This window comes from Moschus berezovskii, chromosome 1, assembly GCF_049115385.1.
Source record: "Moschus berezovskii isolate FMDL1 chromosome 1, NW_MosBer_1.0, whole genome shotgun sequence".
NCBI lineage: Eukaryota > Metazoa > Chordata > Mammalia > Artiodactyla > Moschidae > Moschus > Moschus berezovskii.
This window is the reverse complement of record NC_142460.1, coordinates 86,388,188-86,402,977: the sequence shown is the minus strand read 5'-3', so window position 1 is coordinate 86,402,977 and position 14,790 is coordinate 86,388,188. Positions and strand designations below refer to the sequence as shown.

The window sequence follows — 14,790 nt, the reverse complement described above, 5'->3', positions numbered from 1 at the left end:
GGGCTGGTGGTAGTTGTGATGGTTTTAGGTCCTGCACTGTCAAACTGTTTGTTTAATGCCTCCCAGATAAATACTTTGCCAATCTTTAAAATAGGCTCTAGTACATAGCTGGTTTTGCCTTGGCTCTGGTCTTCAAGGTGGTCAGTCAGGGAATCCAGGTACATAGATAAGAATGCTTTCCCTTTCAGTAGTTATTTTAAAATAAAGGTATAAGTACTCAGACAGTAAAGAATCTGCCTGCAATGCAGGAGACCCAGGTTCAATCCCTGGGTCGGGAAGATCCCCTGAAGAAGGGAATGACTACCCCCTCCAGTATTCTTGCCTGGAGAATTCTATGGATAGAAGAGCCTGGCAGGCTAAAGTCCATGGGATCTCAAAGAATTGGACACAACTGAGCAACTGAGCGTAATAAGTATAATTACCAAAAGACTAGTAGTATAAATACTGTGTTTATGCATAATATACTATGAAAAGCTATGACAAACACAGACACCGTTTTTAAAAAACAGAAATATTACTTTGCCAACAAAGGTCCATATAGTCAAAGCTTTGGTTTTCCCAGTAGTCATGTATGAGTGTGAGAGTTGGGCCATAAAGAAGGCTGAGCACTGAAGAATTGATGCTTTCAGACTGTAATGTTGGAGGAGACTCTTGAGAGTCCCTTGGATTTCAAGGAGATTCAACCAGTCAGTCCTAAAGGAAAGTCCTGAAGCTCCAGTACTTTGGCCCCTTGATTTGAAGAGCTAACTCATTGGAAAAGACCTTGATGCTGGAAAAGATTGAAGGCACAAGTAGAAGGGGTTGGCAGAGGATGAGATGGTTGATGGCATCACCGACTCAATGGACATGAGTTTGAGCAAACTCCAGAAGATGGTGAAGGACAGGAAGCCTGGAGTGCTGCAGTCCGTGGAGTCACAAAGAGTTGGACACAACTGAACGACTGAACAACAGAATACACTGTTTAGACTAAAACCCTTAAGTATTACATTACTTCTTAATTGTTACTAGTTATTTTTATTTCTTAATTGCTGTCAATCACAGTCCAGTTTAAGTCTGGTTTTCCCCTTAGGTTAACCAGTTCACTCATTTGAGCCTTGTCTACAACCTCTGTTGGTGCTGAGAGTATGTCTCAGACTCTGTCTACCTTTCCCTATAATCTTCAAAATGCTCAGAAACCTCAAAAATCACTAAAGGGTCTTCCCTAGTGGCTCAATGGTAAAGAATTCACCTGCCAATAGAGGAGACAGTGTTCAATGCCTGATCGGGGAAGATCCTACGTACCACGGGGCAGCTAAGCCCATGTGCCACTACTTTTGAGCCTGTGCTCTAGAGCTTGGGAGCCCTAACTGCTGAGCCCCCATGCTGCAACTCCTGAAGCCTGACCTGCCTAGCACCACTACACCATGACAAGAGAAGTCACCAAAGTGAGAAGCCTGTGCACTGCAATTAAGAGGAACCCCCACTCCACAACTAGAGAAAGCCCTTGCAGTAACTAAGACCCAACACAGCCAAAAATAAATAAATAAGATTACTTTTTTAAAAATCACACGAGAAGTAGTCCTTCCCAAATTTCCTGCTTTTAGTCCCTGCTTTCTTTCTCTTTCTCTTTTCTTTCTCTTCTTGATCAGACAGAGAGAGGAAAACAGTTTACATGTCAAATAAAGTAAATAGTGCATGAAAAACTCTCCAGACTTTAATAGTATTTTACTGTAAAGCTCATTTTATTTTTAATTTAATTTTTTATTGAAGTATAGTTGATTGGGCTTCCTTAGTGGCTCAGATGGTAAAGAATCCGCCTGCAAGTCAGGAGACCTGGGGTTCAATATCTGGGTCAGAAAGATTCGCTGGAGAAGGGAACAGTCACCCACTGTGTTATTCTGGCCTGGAGAATTCCATGGAGAGAGGAGCCTGGCAGGCAACAGTCCATAGGCTTGCAAAGAGTCAGACACAACTGAGCAGCTTTCACTTTCACTTCACTTTCATAGTTGATTTACAGTGTTGTGTTAGTTTCAGGTATACAGCAAAGTGATTCAGTTTTACGTATGTGTAAATATATATATGGAACAACAGACTGGTTCCAAATAGGAAAAGGAGTACATCGAGGCTGTATATTGTCACCCTGCTTATTTAACTTATATGCAGAATACATCATGAGAAATGCTGGGTTGGAGGAAGCACAAGCTGGAATCAAGATTGCCAGGAGAAATATCAATAACCTCAGATACGCAGATGACACCACCCTTATGGGAGAAAGTGAAGAAGAACTAAAGAGCCTCTTGATGAAACTGAAAGAGAAGAGTGAAAAAGTTGGCTTAAAGCTCAACATTCAGAAAACTAAGATCATGGCATCTGGTCCCATCACTTCATGGCAAATAGATGGGGAAACAGCGGAAACAGAGGCTGACTTTATTTTGGGGGGCTCTAAAATCACAGCTGGAGAAGACTCTTGAGAGTCCCTTGGACTGCAAGGAGGTCCAATCAGTCCATTCTAAAGGAGATCAATCCTGGGTATTCATTGGAAGGACTGATGCTAAAGCTGAAACTCCAATACTTTGGCCACCTTGTGCGAAGAATTGACTCACTGGAAAAGACTCTGATGCTGGGAAGGATTGGGGGCGGGAGGAGAAGGGGACGACAGAGAATGAGATGGCTGGATGGCATCACTGACTCGATGGACATGAGTTTGAGTGAACTCCAGGAGTTGGTGATGGACAGGGAGGCCTAGCGTGCTGTGATTCATGGGGTTGCAAAGAGTCGGTCACGACTGAGCAACTGAACTGAACTGAACTGAAAAATCACAGCAGATGGTGATTGAAGCCATGAAATTAAAAGATGCTTACTCCTTGGAAAGAAAATTATGACTAACCTAGACAGCATATTAAAAAGCCGAGACATTACTTTGTCCACGAAGGTCGTCTAGTCAAGGCTATGGTTTTTCCAGTAGTCATGTATGGATGTGAGAGTTGGACTATAAAGAAAGCTGAGTGCCAAAGAATTGATGCTTTTGAACTGTGGTGTTGGAGAAGACTCTTGAGAGTCCTTTGGACTGCAAGGAGATCCAACCAGTCCATCCCAAAGGAGATCAGTCCTGGGTGTCCATTGGAAGGACTGATGTTGAAGCTGGAACTCCAGTACTTTGGCCACCTGATGCGAAGACCTGACTCATTGGAAAAGACCCTGATGCTGGCAAAGAGTGAGGGCAAGAGGAGAAGGGGACAACAGAGGATGAGATGGTTGGATGGCATCACCAACTCAATGGACATGGATTTGGGTGGACTCAGGGAGTTGGTGTTGGACAGGGAGGCCTGGCGTGCTGCAGTTCATAGGGTCACAAAGAGTCGAACACGACTGAGCGGCTGAACTGAACTGAACTAAACTGAAATACACACACACACACACACACACACATATATACACACATATATATGTATTACACATATTTTTTCTCAGATCTTCTCCCTTATAGGTTATTGTAAAATATTGAGTGTAGTTTTCTATGCTATACAGTAGGTCCTTGTTGGTTATTTATTTTATATATGTGTGCGTGTGTGCTCAAATCGCTTCAGTCCTGTCCAGCTCATGCAGTCCTATGGACTGTAGCCTGCTAGACTCCTCTGTCCATGGGATTCTCCAGACAAAAATGCTGGAGTGGGTTTCCATGTCCTCCTCCAGGGGATTATCCTCATCCAGGGATTGATCCCACATCTCCTTCACTGCAGGCGAATTCTTTACCGCTGAGCCACCTGAGAAGCCCATTTTATATATAATGGTGTATATATATTAATCTTAAACTCCTAATTTATCCCTCCTTCCTTTCCCTTTTGGTAACCATAAGATTGTTTTATATTTCTATGAGTCTATTTCTGTTTTATATATAAATGAATTTGTGTCATTTTTAATTAGATTCCACATATAAGTAATATCTTCTGATATTTGTCTTTCTCTGTCTGGTTTATTTGACTTAGTGAGATAATCTAGGTCCAGCCATGTTACTGCAAATGGCATTATTTCATTCCTTTTTATGACTGATTAATATTCCATTGTATATACATACCACATCTTCTCTATCGATTCAGCTATCGATGGACATTTAGGTTGTTTCCATGTCTTGACTATTATAAATAGTGCTGCAGTGAGCATTAGGATGCATATATCTTTTCAAATTATGGTTTTCTTCAGGCGTTTGGCCAGGAGTTGGATTGCTGGCTTATATGGCAATTCTACTTTTTGTTCTTTAAGGAACTTCCACACTATTCTCCATATTTCTGCACCAGTTTACATTCCCACCAATGGTGTAGGATGGTTCTTTTTTCTCCATTTCCTGTCCAAAATTTATTATTTGTAGACTTTTGACGATGGCCACTCTGACTAGTGTGAGGTGATACTTCATTGTAGTTTTTATTTGCATCACTCTAATAATTAGCAGTGTTGAGCATCTTTTCATGTGCCTTTTGATCATCCCTATGTCTTCTCTGGAAAAAGTGTCTATTTAGGTCTTCTGCTCATTTTCTGAGTAGGTGTTTTTTTTTGTTATTGAGCTTTATGAACTGTTGTATATTTTGGAGATTACGCTCTTGTCAGTTATACCATTTGCAAATATTTTCTCCCATTCTGTATTGTCTTTTTTGTTTTGTTTATGGTTTCCTTTGTTGTGAAAAATCTTTTTAGTTTAATTAGATCCAGTTTGTTTATTTTTATTTTTATTTTCATCAGTCTGGAAGATGAATCCCAAAAGATATTGCTACAATTTATATCAGAGTATTCTGTTTTCCTCTAGGAGTTTTATGGTATCTGATTTTACATTTAGGTCTTTAACCCATTTTGAGTTTAATATTGTGTATGGTGTTAGAGAATGTTCTAATTTCATCCTTTTACATGTAGCTGTCCAATTTTCCTGGTACCACACTTTGAGGAAACTGTGTTTTTTCTGTTGAATATTCTTGCTTCCTTTGAGCCTATGCTCTGCAACAAGAGAAGCCACCATAATGAGGAGCCTAAGCATGGCAACTAAGAGTAACCCCTACTCACTGCCACTAGGGAAAACCCATGCAAAGCAACAGAGACCCAGCACAGACAAAAATAAATAAATACAAATAAAAAAAAGAAATATATTAATTAATTTTGTATCCTGTAACTTTACCAAATTCATTGATGAGCTCTAGTAGTTTTCTGGTAGCATCTTTAGGATTTTCTGTGTAGAGTATAATGTCATGTACAAATAGTGACATTTTACTTTTTTTCCAGCTTAGATTCATTTTATTTCTTTTTCTTCTCTTATTGCTGTGGCTAGGACTGCCAAAGCAATGTTGAATAAAAATAGTAAGCGTGTTCATTCTTGTCTGATTTTAGAGAAAATGATTTCAGCTTTTTACCACTGAGAATAATGTTAGCTGTGGGTTTGTCATATATGACCTTTATTTTGTTGAGGTAGGTTCCCTCAATGCCCACTTTTTGGAGCGTTCTTATCATAAATGGATGTTGAATTTTGTCAAAAAAATTTTATGCAGCTATTAAGATGATAATATGGTTTTTATTCTTCAGTTTGTTAATGTGTATGGATTTGCAGATGTTGAAATATCCTCGCACCCTTGGGATAAGTCCCACTTGATCATGGCGTATGATCCTTTTAATGTATTGTTGGATTTGATTTGCTAGTATTTTGTTAGGGATTTTTGCACCTATGTTTATCAGTGATATTGGCCTGTAATTTTCTCTTTTTTGTGGTATCTTTGTCTGTTTTTTTCTAGTAGTTTACCTTATACTTTTAAAGGTTCCAAACTGTATCTCCTTAGGTATCTACCTGCTAGTTATTTATTCATTAGGCTGCATAGTCTCTTAGCAACCATAAACTTTAGGGAAAAATTCTAACTCTTCTGTGATACCACCTGTTTGGGGGAAGTTGCCCTTCTTTTAAGACTTGGAGTTATATAAGCAAGAAATGCCAGAATATAGTTCTTTCTGAAAATAAATTTAAATAAATCATAACAATTTTTCACAGGGTTGTAAAGTAGTCTTCCCTATGATCTTTTACTCTGAGACTGCATTGGATTTTGCTGGCAGGGAAACTTTTTACACTTCCAGGCCAAATGTCATGACTGTAGGTGTCTTTCTTCCTGGTTTCCCATAGGATTGTGAAGATGTCTAGCCCCAATCTGAACATTGTGACCTTATTGGGCAGTTGTCTGACTTACAGTAGTGGTTACCTCTTTGGGATTCACAATCAAGGTGCTTTAGTGGGAAGCTCAATGGAAACTCTCATTCAGGTAGGTGAAATCTTCAATTTTATTTTGAATATCATGCAAGTTTTGATAATTTTTAAAATCATCTGCTCCTGTGGGTGTTGGCTACCTTTATCCTTGGTGTGGGCTCTTTCAGAGGTGAAACCTGGAACCCTTAGTCCGTGAGGTCCACCTTCTGCCCCAGGTCCTCTGTGGACTGAAGCTTTGCAGATCAGAATGTATGGAGAACCACAAAGGTTTCTCTCATGCCTCTTTCTTCTGTCCCTTTCCATCTGTAGATAAGACTCTCCATGTTGTGCATTGGAACCTCCCTGGTGTTTGGACCCATTCTTGGGAAGAGCTGGCGACTCTACAAGGTGTTTACCCAGAGGGTTCCGGACAAGAGAGTGGTAAGTAGGTAGCAAGTACACATTGCTTGATCACAGACAGTAGCTCCATTATTTATTTATTTAAATTTTTTATTGGAGCTAGAGAAACTTGTACCAAATTACTGGGTGTGGCTCTTTTATGATGATCTGAAGTTCCTGTCCCTTACTTCAAACCTTGGAGTCATGTGGCCTCATAAATTCCAAGGCTTGACAGCTGTTTGTCAGTGCTATTGGGAGACAGGTCTTTAAACAAAAGTTCTGCTTCATATGCATCCCAGGCCTGGGTACTACTCTGGGGGATGTGTGAGCTGGCCCTTATCTGGCACCAGCCTGAGGGAGAGCAAGATGCCCAGAGAGGCTGATGCTTGGCACAGGTGTGAGCTGAAAAATGGGCAGAGGGCTAGTGATTACAAAGAAGCTATAGCGAGTAAGCAATTATTCCCCTCTTTGGAGCCCAGTTCTTTTCCATACAAGAAGGCCATGCTCTGTACTAAGAAGGATGGGCCTGAAACAATGAGCAAGGAAGAACATATCCATTCAGACAGAATCAACCCTAGCAGCTATGCAGCAGCCAGATTACCTATGTGTCCCTGACATCAGGTCTCATCCTAACCACGTTCCCTCATTTTATCATGTTTCCCAATGGAGCTGCCCAAACCTCAAAGGCTGGTCATCAAACCCTTAGTCTATATCGCTCCTGTCCAGATCCAACATATTACTCAGTTGGAGTTTACTTCTCTGGACTGACAAGATTTTCTTTTAGCAAATGTTATTAAATTGTGGTAAATATTTATCAAAAACTCTGCTGTGAATAATCAAGCACATGAGAAACATTGCCTAAAGGACAGTAAGCTCATCCATGTCTCTAGAACACTAATTCTTTTTTTAAAAAAATGGCTTTGTTGTTGTTATTCAGTCGCTAAGTCGTATCCGACTCTTTCCAACACCATGGACTGTAGCATCCAGGCTTCCCTGTCCTTAACTGTCTCCTGGAGTTTGCTTAAACTCATGTCCATTGGATGGCAATACCATCCAACCATCTCATCATCTATCACCACTTTTTCCTCCTGCCCTCAATCTTTCCCAGCATCAAGGTCTTTTCCAATTAGTCAGGTCTTCGCATCAGGTGATAAATAACTTTATTTAGAGATAATTGACATGCAATGAACCACATATATTTAAAGTGTATGATTTGATATATTTTGACATGTGTGTACACTATAGAATGTGGGTTATAATCTGCAAGTCTTCTCATATACTCTTGTCATCTTCCTCTCTTGTCGAATTCTTATATCTGCTATTCCTGTACCCAGGCAACCATTGACCTGCTTTCTGTCACTGTAGATTAATTTGAATTTTCCAGAATTTTATATAAGTGGAATTATACAGTGTGTATTTTTATCTTTCTTATACTTGGCCTAATTATTTTGAGATTCATCTATGTTGTTACTTACATCAGTGGTTCTTTCCTTATTATTGCTGAGTAATTTTTCAGTGTGTGGATATAACTGCAGTTGGTTTATCCATTTACCTATTGGTAGGTGTTTGGATTTGTTTCCAGTTTGGGGCTATTAAAAATAAAACTTCTGTGAACATTTGTGTATGAATATTTGTACAGACATATCATACTTTCATTTCTCTTGGTTAAAAACCTAAGCATAATATGGCAGCCTGGATGGGAGGGGAGTTTGGTGGAGAACAGATACACGTACATGTATAACTGAGTCCCTTTGCTGTCCACTTGAAACTATTTTTAATCAACTGTACTCCAATATAAAATAAAAAGATTTTTAAAAAACCAAGCATAGAGTGATTAGATCATATGGTAAGTATATGTTTAACTTTAAAAGAAATTGCATGACTGTTTTACAAAGTGGTTGTACAATTTTACTTTCCCACCAATAGTATATGAGTCCCTTTCCTCCACTTCCTTCCCAACGTTAGACTTGGTTGGTATTTGTGTCAGTCATTCTAATAAGTATGTGTAGTAGAATCTCATTGTATTTTAATTTCATTTCCCTGATGCAATGTTGAGTGTCTTTTTATGTGCTTATTTGCCATCCATATATCTTCTTTGGTGAAGTATCTGCTCAAATCAATCACCTGTTTTTTAATTTAGTTGATTTTTTTTCTTATTATTGAGCTTTGAGGGTTCTTTTTATATTCTGGATATAGTCCTTTATCAAATATATGATTTGCAAAGATTTGCTTCTAGTTTATGACTTTTCATTCACTTAATAATGTCTTTCAAACAGAAGATATTTCTGCTTTTGATGAAGTTCAGTTTCCTACTTTGTTCTTTCATGGATCATGTTTTGGGTATCAGACTTAAGAAACTTGCCTAACCCAAGGCCTCAAAAGTTTTTCTTTTATGTTTACTTCTAGAAGTTTTAAGAGTTGTTTTTTTTATATATATACATGCAGGTCTATGATTCATTTTGAGTTAATTTTGAAATATGATGTGATCTATAGATTGAAGTCCATTTTTTATGTATGGATATTCAATTGTTCTGGCACCGTTTGTTGAAAAGACTCCTTTCTTCACTGAACTACCTTTGTACCTTTGTTGAAAACTATTTGTCTGTAGATATGTATCAGTTCAGTTCAGTTCAGTCGCTCAGTCATGTCCGACTCTCTGCGACCCCATGAATCACAGCACGCCAGGCCTCCCTGTCCATCACCAACTCCCGGAGTACACTCAAACTCATGTCCACAGAGTCGGTGATGCCATCCAGCCATCTCATTCTCTGTCGTCCCCTTCTCCTCCTGCCTCCAACTTTTCCCAGCATCAGAGTCTTTTCCAGTGAGTCAACTCGCCGCATGAGGTGGCCAAAGTATTGCAGTTTCAGCTTTAGCATCAGTCCTTCCAATGAACATCCAGGATTGATCTCCTTTAGAATGGACTGGTTGGATCTCCTTGCAGTATAAGGGACTCTCAAGAGTCTTCTCCAACACCACATTTCAAAAGCATCGATTCTTCGGCTACTACTAAACTCTGTCTCATTGATATCATTGTTTGACACCAATATCATATTATTGTAGCTTTATATTAAATCTTGAGTCAGGGAGTATTAGTTCTCCCTCAGTGTTGTTTTGGCTAATCTGGGTTCTTTGAATTTCCATATAAATTTTTGAATCACTTTGCCAATTTCTGCAAATTTCAGCAGAGATTTTGACTGAGATTATATTGAATTTGTAGATAAAATTGTGGAGAACTGACTTCTTAACAATGTTGTATCTTTTAACCCATAAACACAGTATCTTTCTTCATTTATTTAGGTCTTTTCTAATTTCTCTCAGCAATTTTTTTTTTTAGCTTTCAGTGAAGGTCTTCCACATCTTTTATCAAATTTATTTCTAAGTATTTTATATTTTTGTGATATTATACATGTTACTGTTTTTTATTTCACTTTACAATTTTTGTTGCTAATATATATAATATTAATACAATTGATTTTTTAAGCTGATCTTACCTGCTGCAGTCTTGCTAAATTACTTATTAGTTCTAGTAGCTTTCGTGTAGATTCTATCAGATTTTCTGCATAGACGACCATATCTTCTGTAAAAGACGTTTACTTTCCAGTCTTTATGATGGCACTGACTAGAAACAGTAGTACAATGTTTAATAGAAGTGCCTTGAATCATTCTTGATCATATGGGGGAAACATTCATCTTAGTCAAAACTAATGTTAATTTTGTTTTATCTTAATGTTAGCTTTATGTTAGATGTTAGCTGTATTTTTATTGTAATGCCCTTTATCTAACTGCGGAAGTTCTCCTCAATTCCTATTTTATTGAGTTTCTATAAAGAATTAATGTTAGATTTTGTCAAACATGTTTTCTGTATCTATTAACCATATGGCTTTTTCTTTGCTTATATGGTGAATTATATTAAATAATTTTAGGATCTCAAACCAATCTTGCATCCCTGAAACAAACTCCACTTGGTCTTTATGTATTGTCATCTTACATTGTTAGATTCAGTTTCATAAAATTCTGTTTATAATATTTATATTCATTTCTTAAGGTATGTTGCTCTGTAGCTTTCTTTTCTTATAAAATCTTCACCTGGTTTTGGTAACAGAGTATTTGTAGAATAAATTGGGAAGTATTCCCTACAATTCAATTTCTGAAAGAGTTATGTATAATTATATAATTGGCATTTACTTATAGCATAAGTATTTTACCATGGTATGCTTCCATTTCCCCATCTTCCAATCTTTGTGTTGTTTTTACTTTTACATATGTTACAAGCCCCATAAATTGTTATTAATTTTTGTTTAAACAATCTGTTACATTTTAAGGATATGCTAAAGCTGAAACTCCAATACTTTGGCCACCTCATGCGAAGAGTTGACTCACTGGAAAAGACTCTGATGCTGGGAAGGATTGGGGGTGGGAGGAGATGGGGACGACAGAAAATGAGATGGCTAGATGGCATCACCGACTCGATGGATATGAGTTTGAATGAACTCCGGGAGTTGGTGATGGATGGACAGGGAGGCCTGGCGTGCTGTGATTCATGGTGTCGCAAAGAGTCGGACACGACTGAGTGACTGAAATGAACTGAACTGAACTGAAATAGTAAATAGCAGTCATATATTTTTCTATGAAGTTAACATTTCCAGAGCTCTTGATTTCCTTGTATATATACCTATATTCATCTGATATTTTTTCCTTTTGCTTCAAAGTTATCTCACATTCTCATGCAGGTGTGCTAATGCCGAATTATTTCACCTTTTATCTGAAAAAGTCTTTATTTCACCTTTGTTTTTGAAAGATACTTTTTCTGAGTATAAGATTCTAAGTTGAATTTTTTTTTCTTGAATACTTTTGAAGATTTCCACTGTTTTCTCATTTGACCTTGCATCTGATGAGAAATCTGATGTCTTCCTTATTTTTTTTCTTCTATACATGCTGTGTCATTTTTCCTGGTTGATTTGAAAATTTTCTCATCACTAGTTTGGAGGCTTTTAATTCAGCAGCTGATTCGTTTTTCTTAGTTGTGCTTCCTTCTTGTCATTGGTTGTCAAAAATGCAGAATTGCATTTCTGCCCCAGTTCTTGAATGCTATGTGCTCTCCTCACCAGAGCATTCATCATCATTCTCCTTATTATCTATTTTCCCTAATGTTTTTCATCCTATTGCTATATATTTTAAAATTTTTACTTTTCTAACCACAAAAATAACACAGTCTCTTTGTATTAAATGATTCAAATATGTTTGAAGGAAATGCTAGTAGTCTGTCCTCCACCACCATCATCTCTCAATCTGAAAGTTTCCACATCTCTGTATGTGCTCGTATAAACATATTTAGAAATAATAGTATGTTTATTTTATAATATTCCTTGAATCCTTTGTGGGAAAGTCAGGATATGGAAAGGGAAAACAAATGAAAACAATGATATGAACATAGAATCACTGAGTAAGTTTCATGTCTGTATCATCTTTGATGGCTGGCTTTGAAGTCCATTTGGAAGATTAACCCAGGAGCCTTTAGCTCAGAATGCATAGAACACTCTAGACTCCATGTTTTATAGCCAGTGAGCAAAGGAAAGTTATGACCTTGACTCTTTTGCAGATAATCAAAGACCTGCAGCTTCTGGGGTTGGTGGCAGCCCTGGTGATAGCTGATGTGATCCTGCTCATGACTTGGGTGCTGACTGATCCCATCCAGTGTCTCCAGATTCTCAGTGTCAGTATGACGGTGAGAGACCCAACCCCTGGAGAAACTAGTTCCTGAACTGGAGGGACTGGCTTCTGTGAGTACACAGAAGTCATTCTCCCAGGATCATTCACTGTGTGGACATCCTCCCAACAAGAAGATAAATGACCCCAAGAGGATGGCGAGTCAGGAGCTGTGGCTGCCCGGAATGGCTGCCCCTTGTCTGCAGGGTCTGCTGCTACTCCCACTACTCCTCCTACCCCAAGTGTTCTCCTGTGGCATCTGCTGAGATGTCAGCACATAGGAATCTGCCTGGCAGTTAACTCCACTTCCACACTATCAATAATGAGAACTTACAGAGTTGCCTTACCTAATTGTTAAAAGGTAAAGGATTCTGAAGTGTTCTTTGGAGTCAGTCAGTCAACCCTGGTTCAAATCCCAGCTCTACCACTTACCAGCCATGTGACCATGGGGAAGTTATTTAACCTCTCTAAGTTTCTATTTCCTCATAAGTAAAATGGACATAATAATACTAATACTACCTATTTCATAGGGCTGTGATGAAGATTAAGTGAAACAGTACAGGTAAAGAATTCAGCTGTGCTCAGAACATAGTGTTTAATTAATAGGAAGCATTGCGTCTCCATCCTTACAAAGGGGCTGAGGAATACAGTGGGATCTTCATGTGCAGATTCAATATTGAAGTTTCAACTGTTAACAAATAGCAGGAGCAGGATGTGAAATAATTTGTAATTTTTCTGCACTGATTTGAATCACTGTGGTAGTAAAGCACATAAGAGGAGTAAGCCCTCAAGGCCCCAAGCATCCACATGTCAGCCCAACTTGGTTGTCTTTTCCTCTAATTCATAGTTACTCTCATTTAGATTCTAGTGGAGTCACCTAAGTTAGTTTTTACATATTAAAGGAGCTGTAGAGGAGTTCACAATCCAGAATGTGTACAGAGATCAGCTGTGTAACTGTGGGTGCCCTCAGTCCTGACCCTATGTCCCTCCTAGGTGACAGGGAGAGACGTGTCCTGCTCTCTGACCAGCACACACTTCTGTGCTTCCCGGTACTCCGACGTCTGGATTGCTCTCATTTTGGGATGCAAGGTTGGTAACCTTATCTCCTTGGGATGCTATCTCTCTGTTATAAATGGATATGAAGAGGAATTACAGGAGTTAATGAGGGGATTCCTGCAAAGTCTGACTCAGTCCCTTCCTAGCTGACCCTGAACCTTGTTTAACCTCTTTGAGCCTCGGTCCCCTCATATGTAAAACAAGGATGATGTACCATCATCTCAGAACGGTTGTGAGTTTTGAAAGTGTTGATGCATGTTGAGTTTTCAACCACTCCTCGCCCATAGTAAGAGCTTAATAAATGAATAGATGTTTTATTATTATTCTTCCACTGCCCCCCCCCCCAACTCCCAACGGTTCTGAAAGCACAGTGCCTCTCTCATTCTTCAAGCCCCTGTGGAAGAGCACATCCTCCCTGGCACAGAAACTCAGCACTTCCCCCATAGCAACTCCCTCTGTGACTCAACTTGATTTATTTCTCCAATGCCTTTTATGTAATCCCATTTCCATTTTATTTTACTGCAATATATTTCTATAGGACAAAGAAAGAAAGGAGAAAGAGTGCTGAGCATCAGGAAGCTGACTAAGCCAGGACCCCATGGGCTCCCTGGTCGACAAGCAGTCCCTGTGGAGGAGCACAAATCTGCACATTAAGTCCCCCCACCCCCACCCGAGCCTGCCACTGCCCCCTATCCCACACTTCTCAGCAATGAGAGCGAATGACACAAGTATTGGATGTGAGTCACTCAAACACGAGTCCTGCACATGTAGATGCTTTATTCATACCTCATTATTTTTTGTCAAGAATTTTAATAGAGTTAAAACATTTTAATAAAATCAGATTGAACATTTCAAAACAACCATGGAGTTAATTTTACTCACCTTTGATTAAATTGCTAATGATATAACTCTGCCAAATGCCAACTGATAGTGTCAGTTATCCAGGAGTCAGGCCTTACTGGCCTGCTGACTGGTGTGTCCTCTAGTCATTGAAGATCTCAGGGTGGCCACAACTGGGCCTCTGGCCCCCTTCAGACACTAGCAAATTTTGGGTACTCAGATGACATCTCTACTGAGCTGACTCCTTCACAGCAGGCACAGCCAGTCCTCCACGCAGTTGTCTTAGGGCCATCCCTACAGATGGAGGTGGTCAGATTGTGTGATTTCAGGATCCCTGGCAGGTAGCCTGCTGATACCTGACCTTACTTTTAGTTCTCCCTCTAAATCCCCATCATCCCCAGCCACTTCCTCCCCCATGGCATCTTCACATTCTATATAATAAAACATGGATATTTGGGAACTTCCCTGGCAGTCCAGTGGTTAAGACTCTGAGCTCCCAATGTAGGGGGCACGAATTCAATCCCTGGTCAGGGAAATAAGATTCTGCATGCCTCATGGCATGGCCAAAAAACAAAAATAATACAATGACAAGAAAAACA

The 14,790-nt window shown here is 39.2% G+C and overlaps 1 protein-coding gene across 1 annotated transcript in view; it reads left to right on the top strand.

Annotated features, from left to right (window-relative positions):
• The window catches only part of GPR156 (G protein-coupled receptor 156), an 84,676-nt gene that overhangs the window by 48,137 nt on the left and 21,749 nt on the right, over nucleotides 1–14,790 (top strand). The window contains exons 3-6 of the mRNA XM_055435212.2: nucleotides 6,128–6,263; nucleotides 6,518–6,628; nucleotides 12,189–12,314; nucleotides 13,289–13,384. Of these exons, the coding sequence (XP_055291187.2) occupies nucleotides 6,128–6,263; nucleotides 6,518–6,628; nucleotides 12,189–12,314; nucleotides 13,289–13,384 (469 nt within the window). The remainder of the gene's footprint in view (nucleotides 1–6,127; nucleotides 6,264–6,517; nucleotides 6,629–12,188; nucleotides 12,315–13,288; nucleotides 13,385–14,790) is intronic.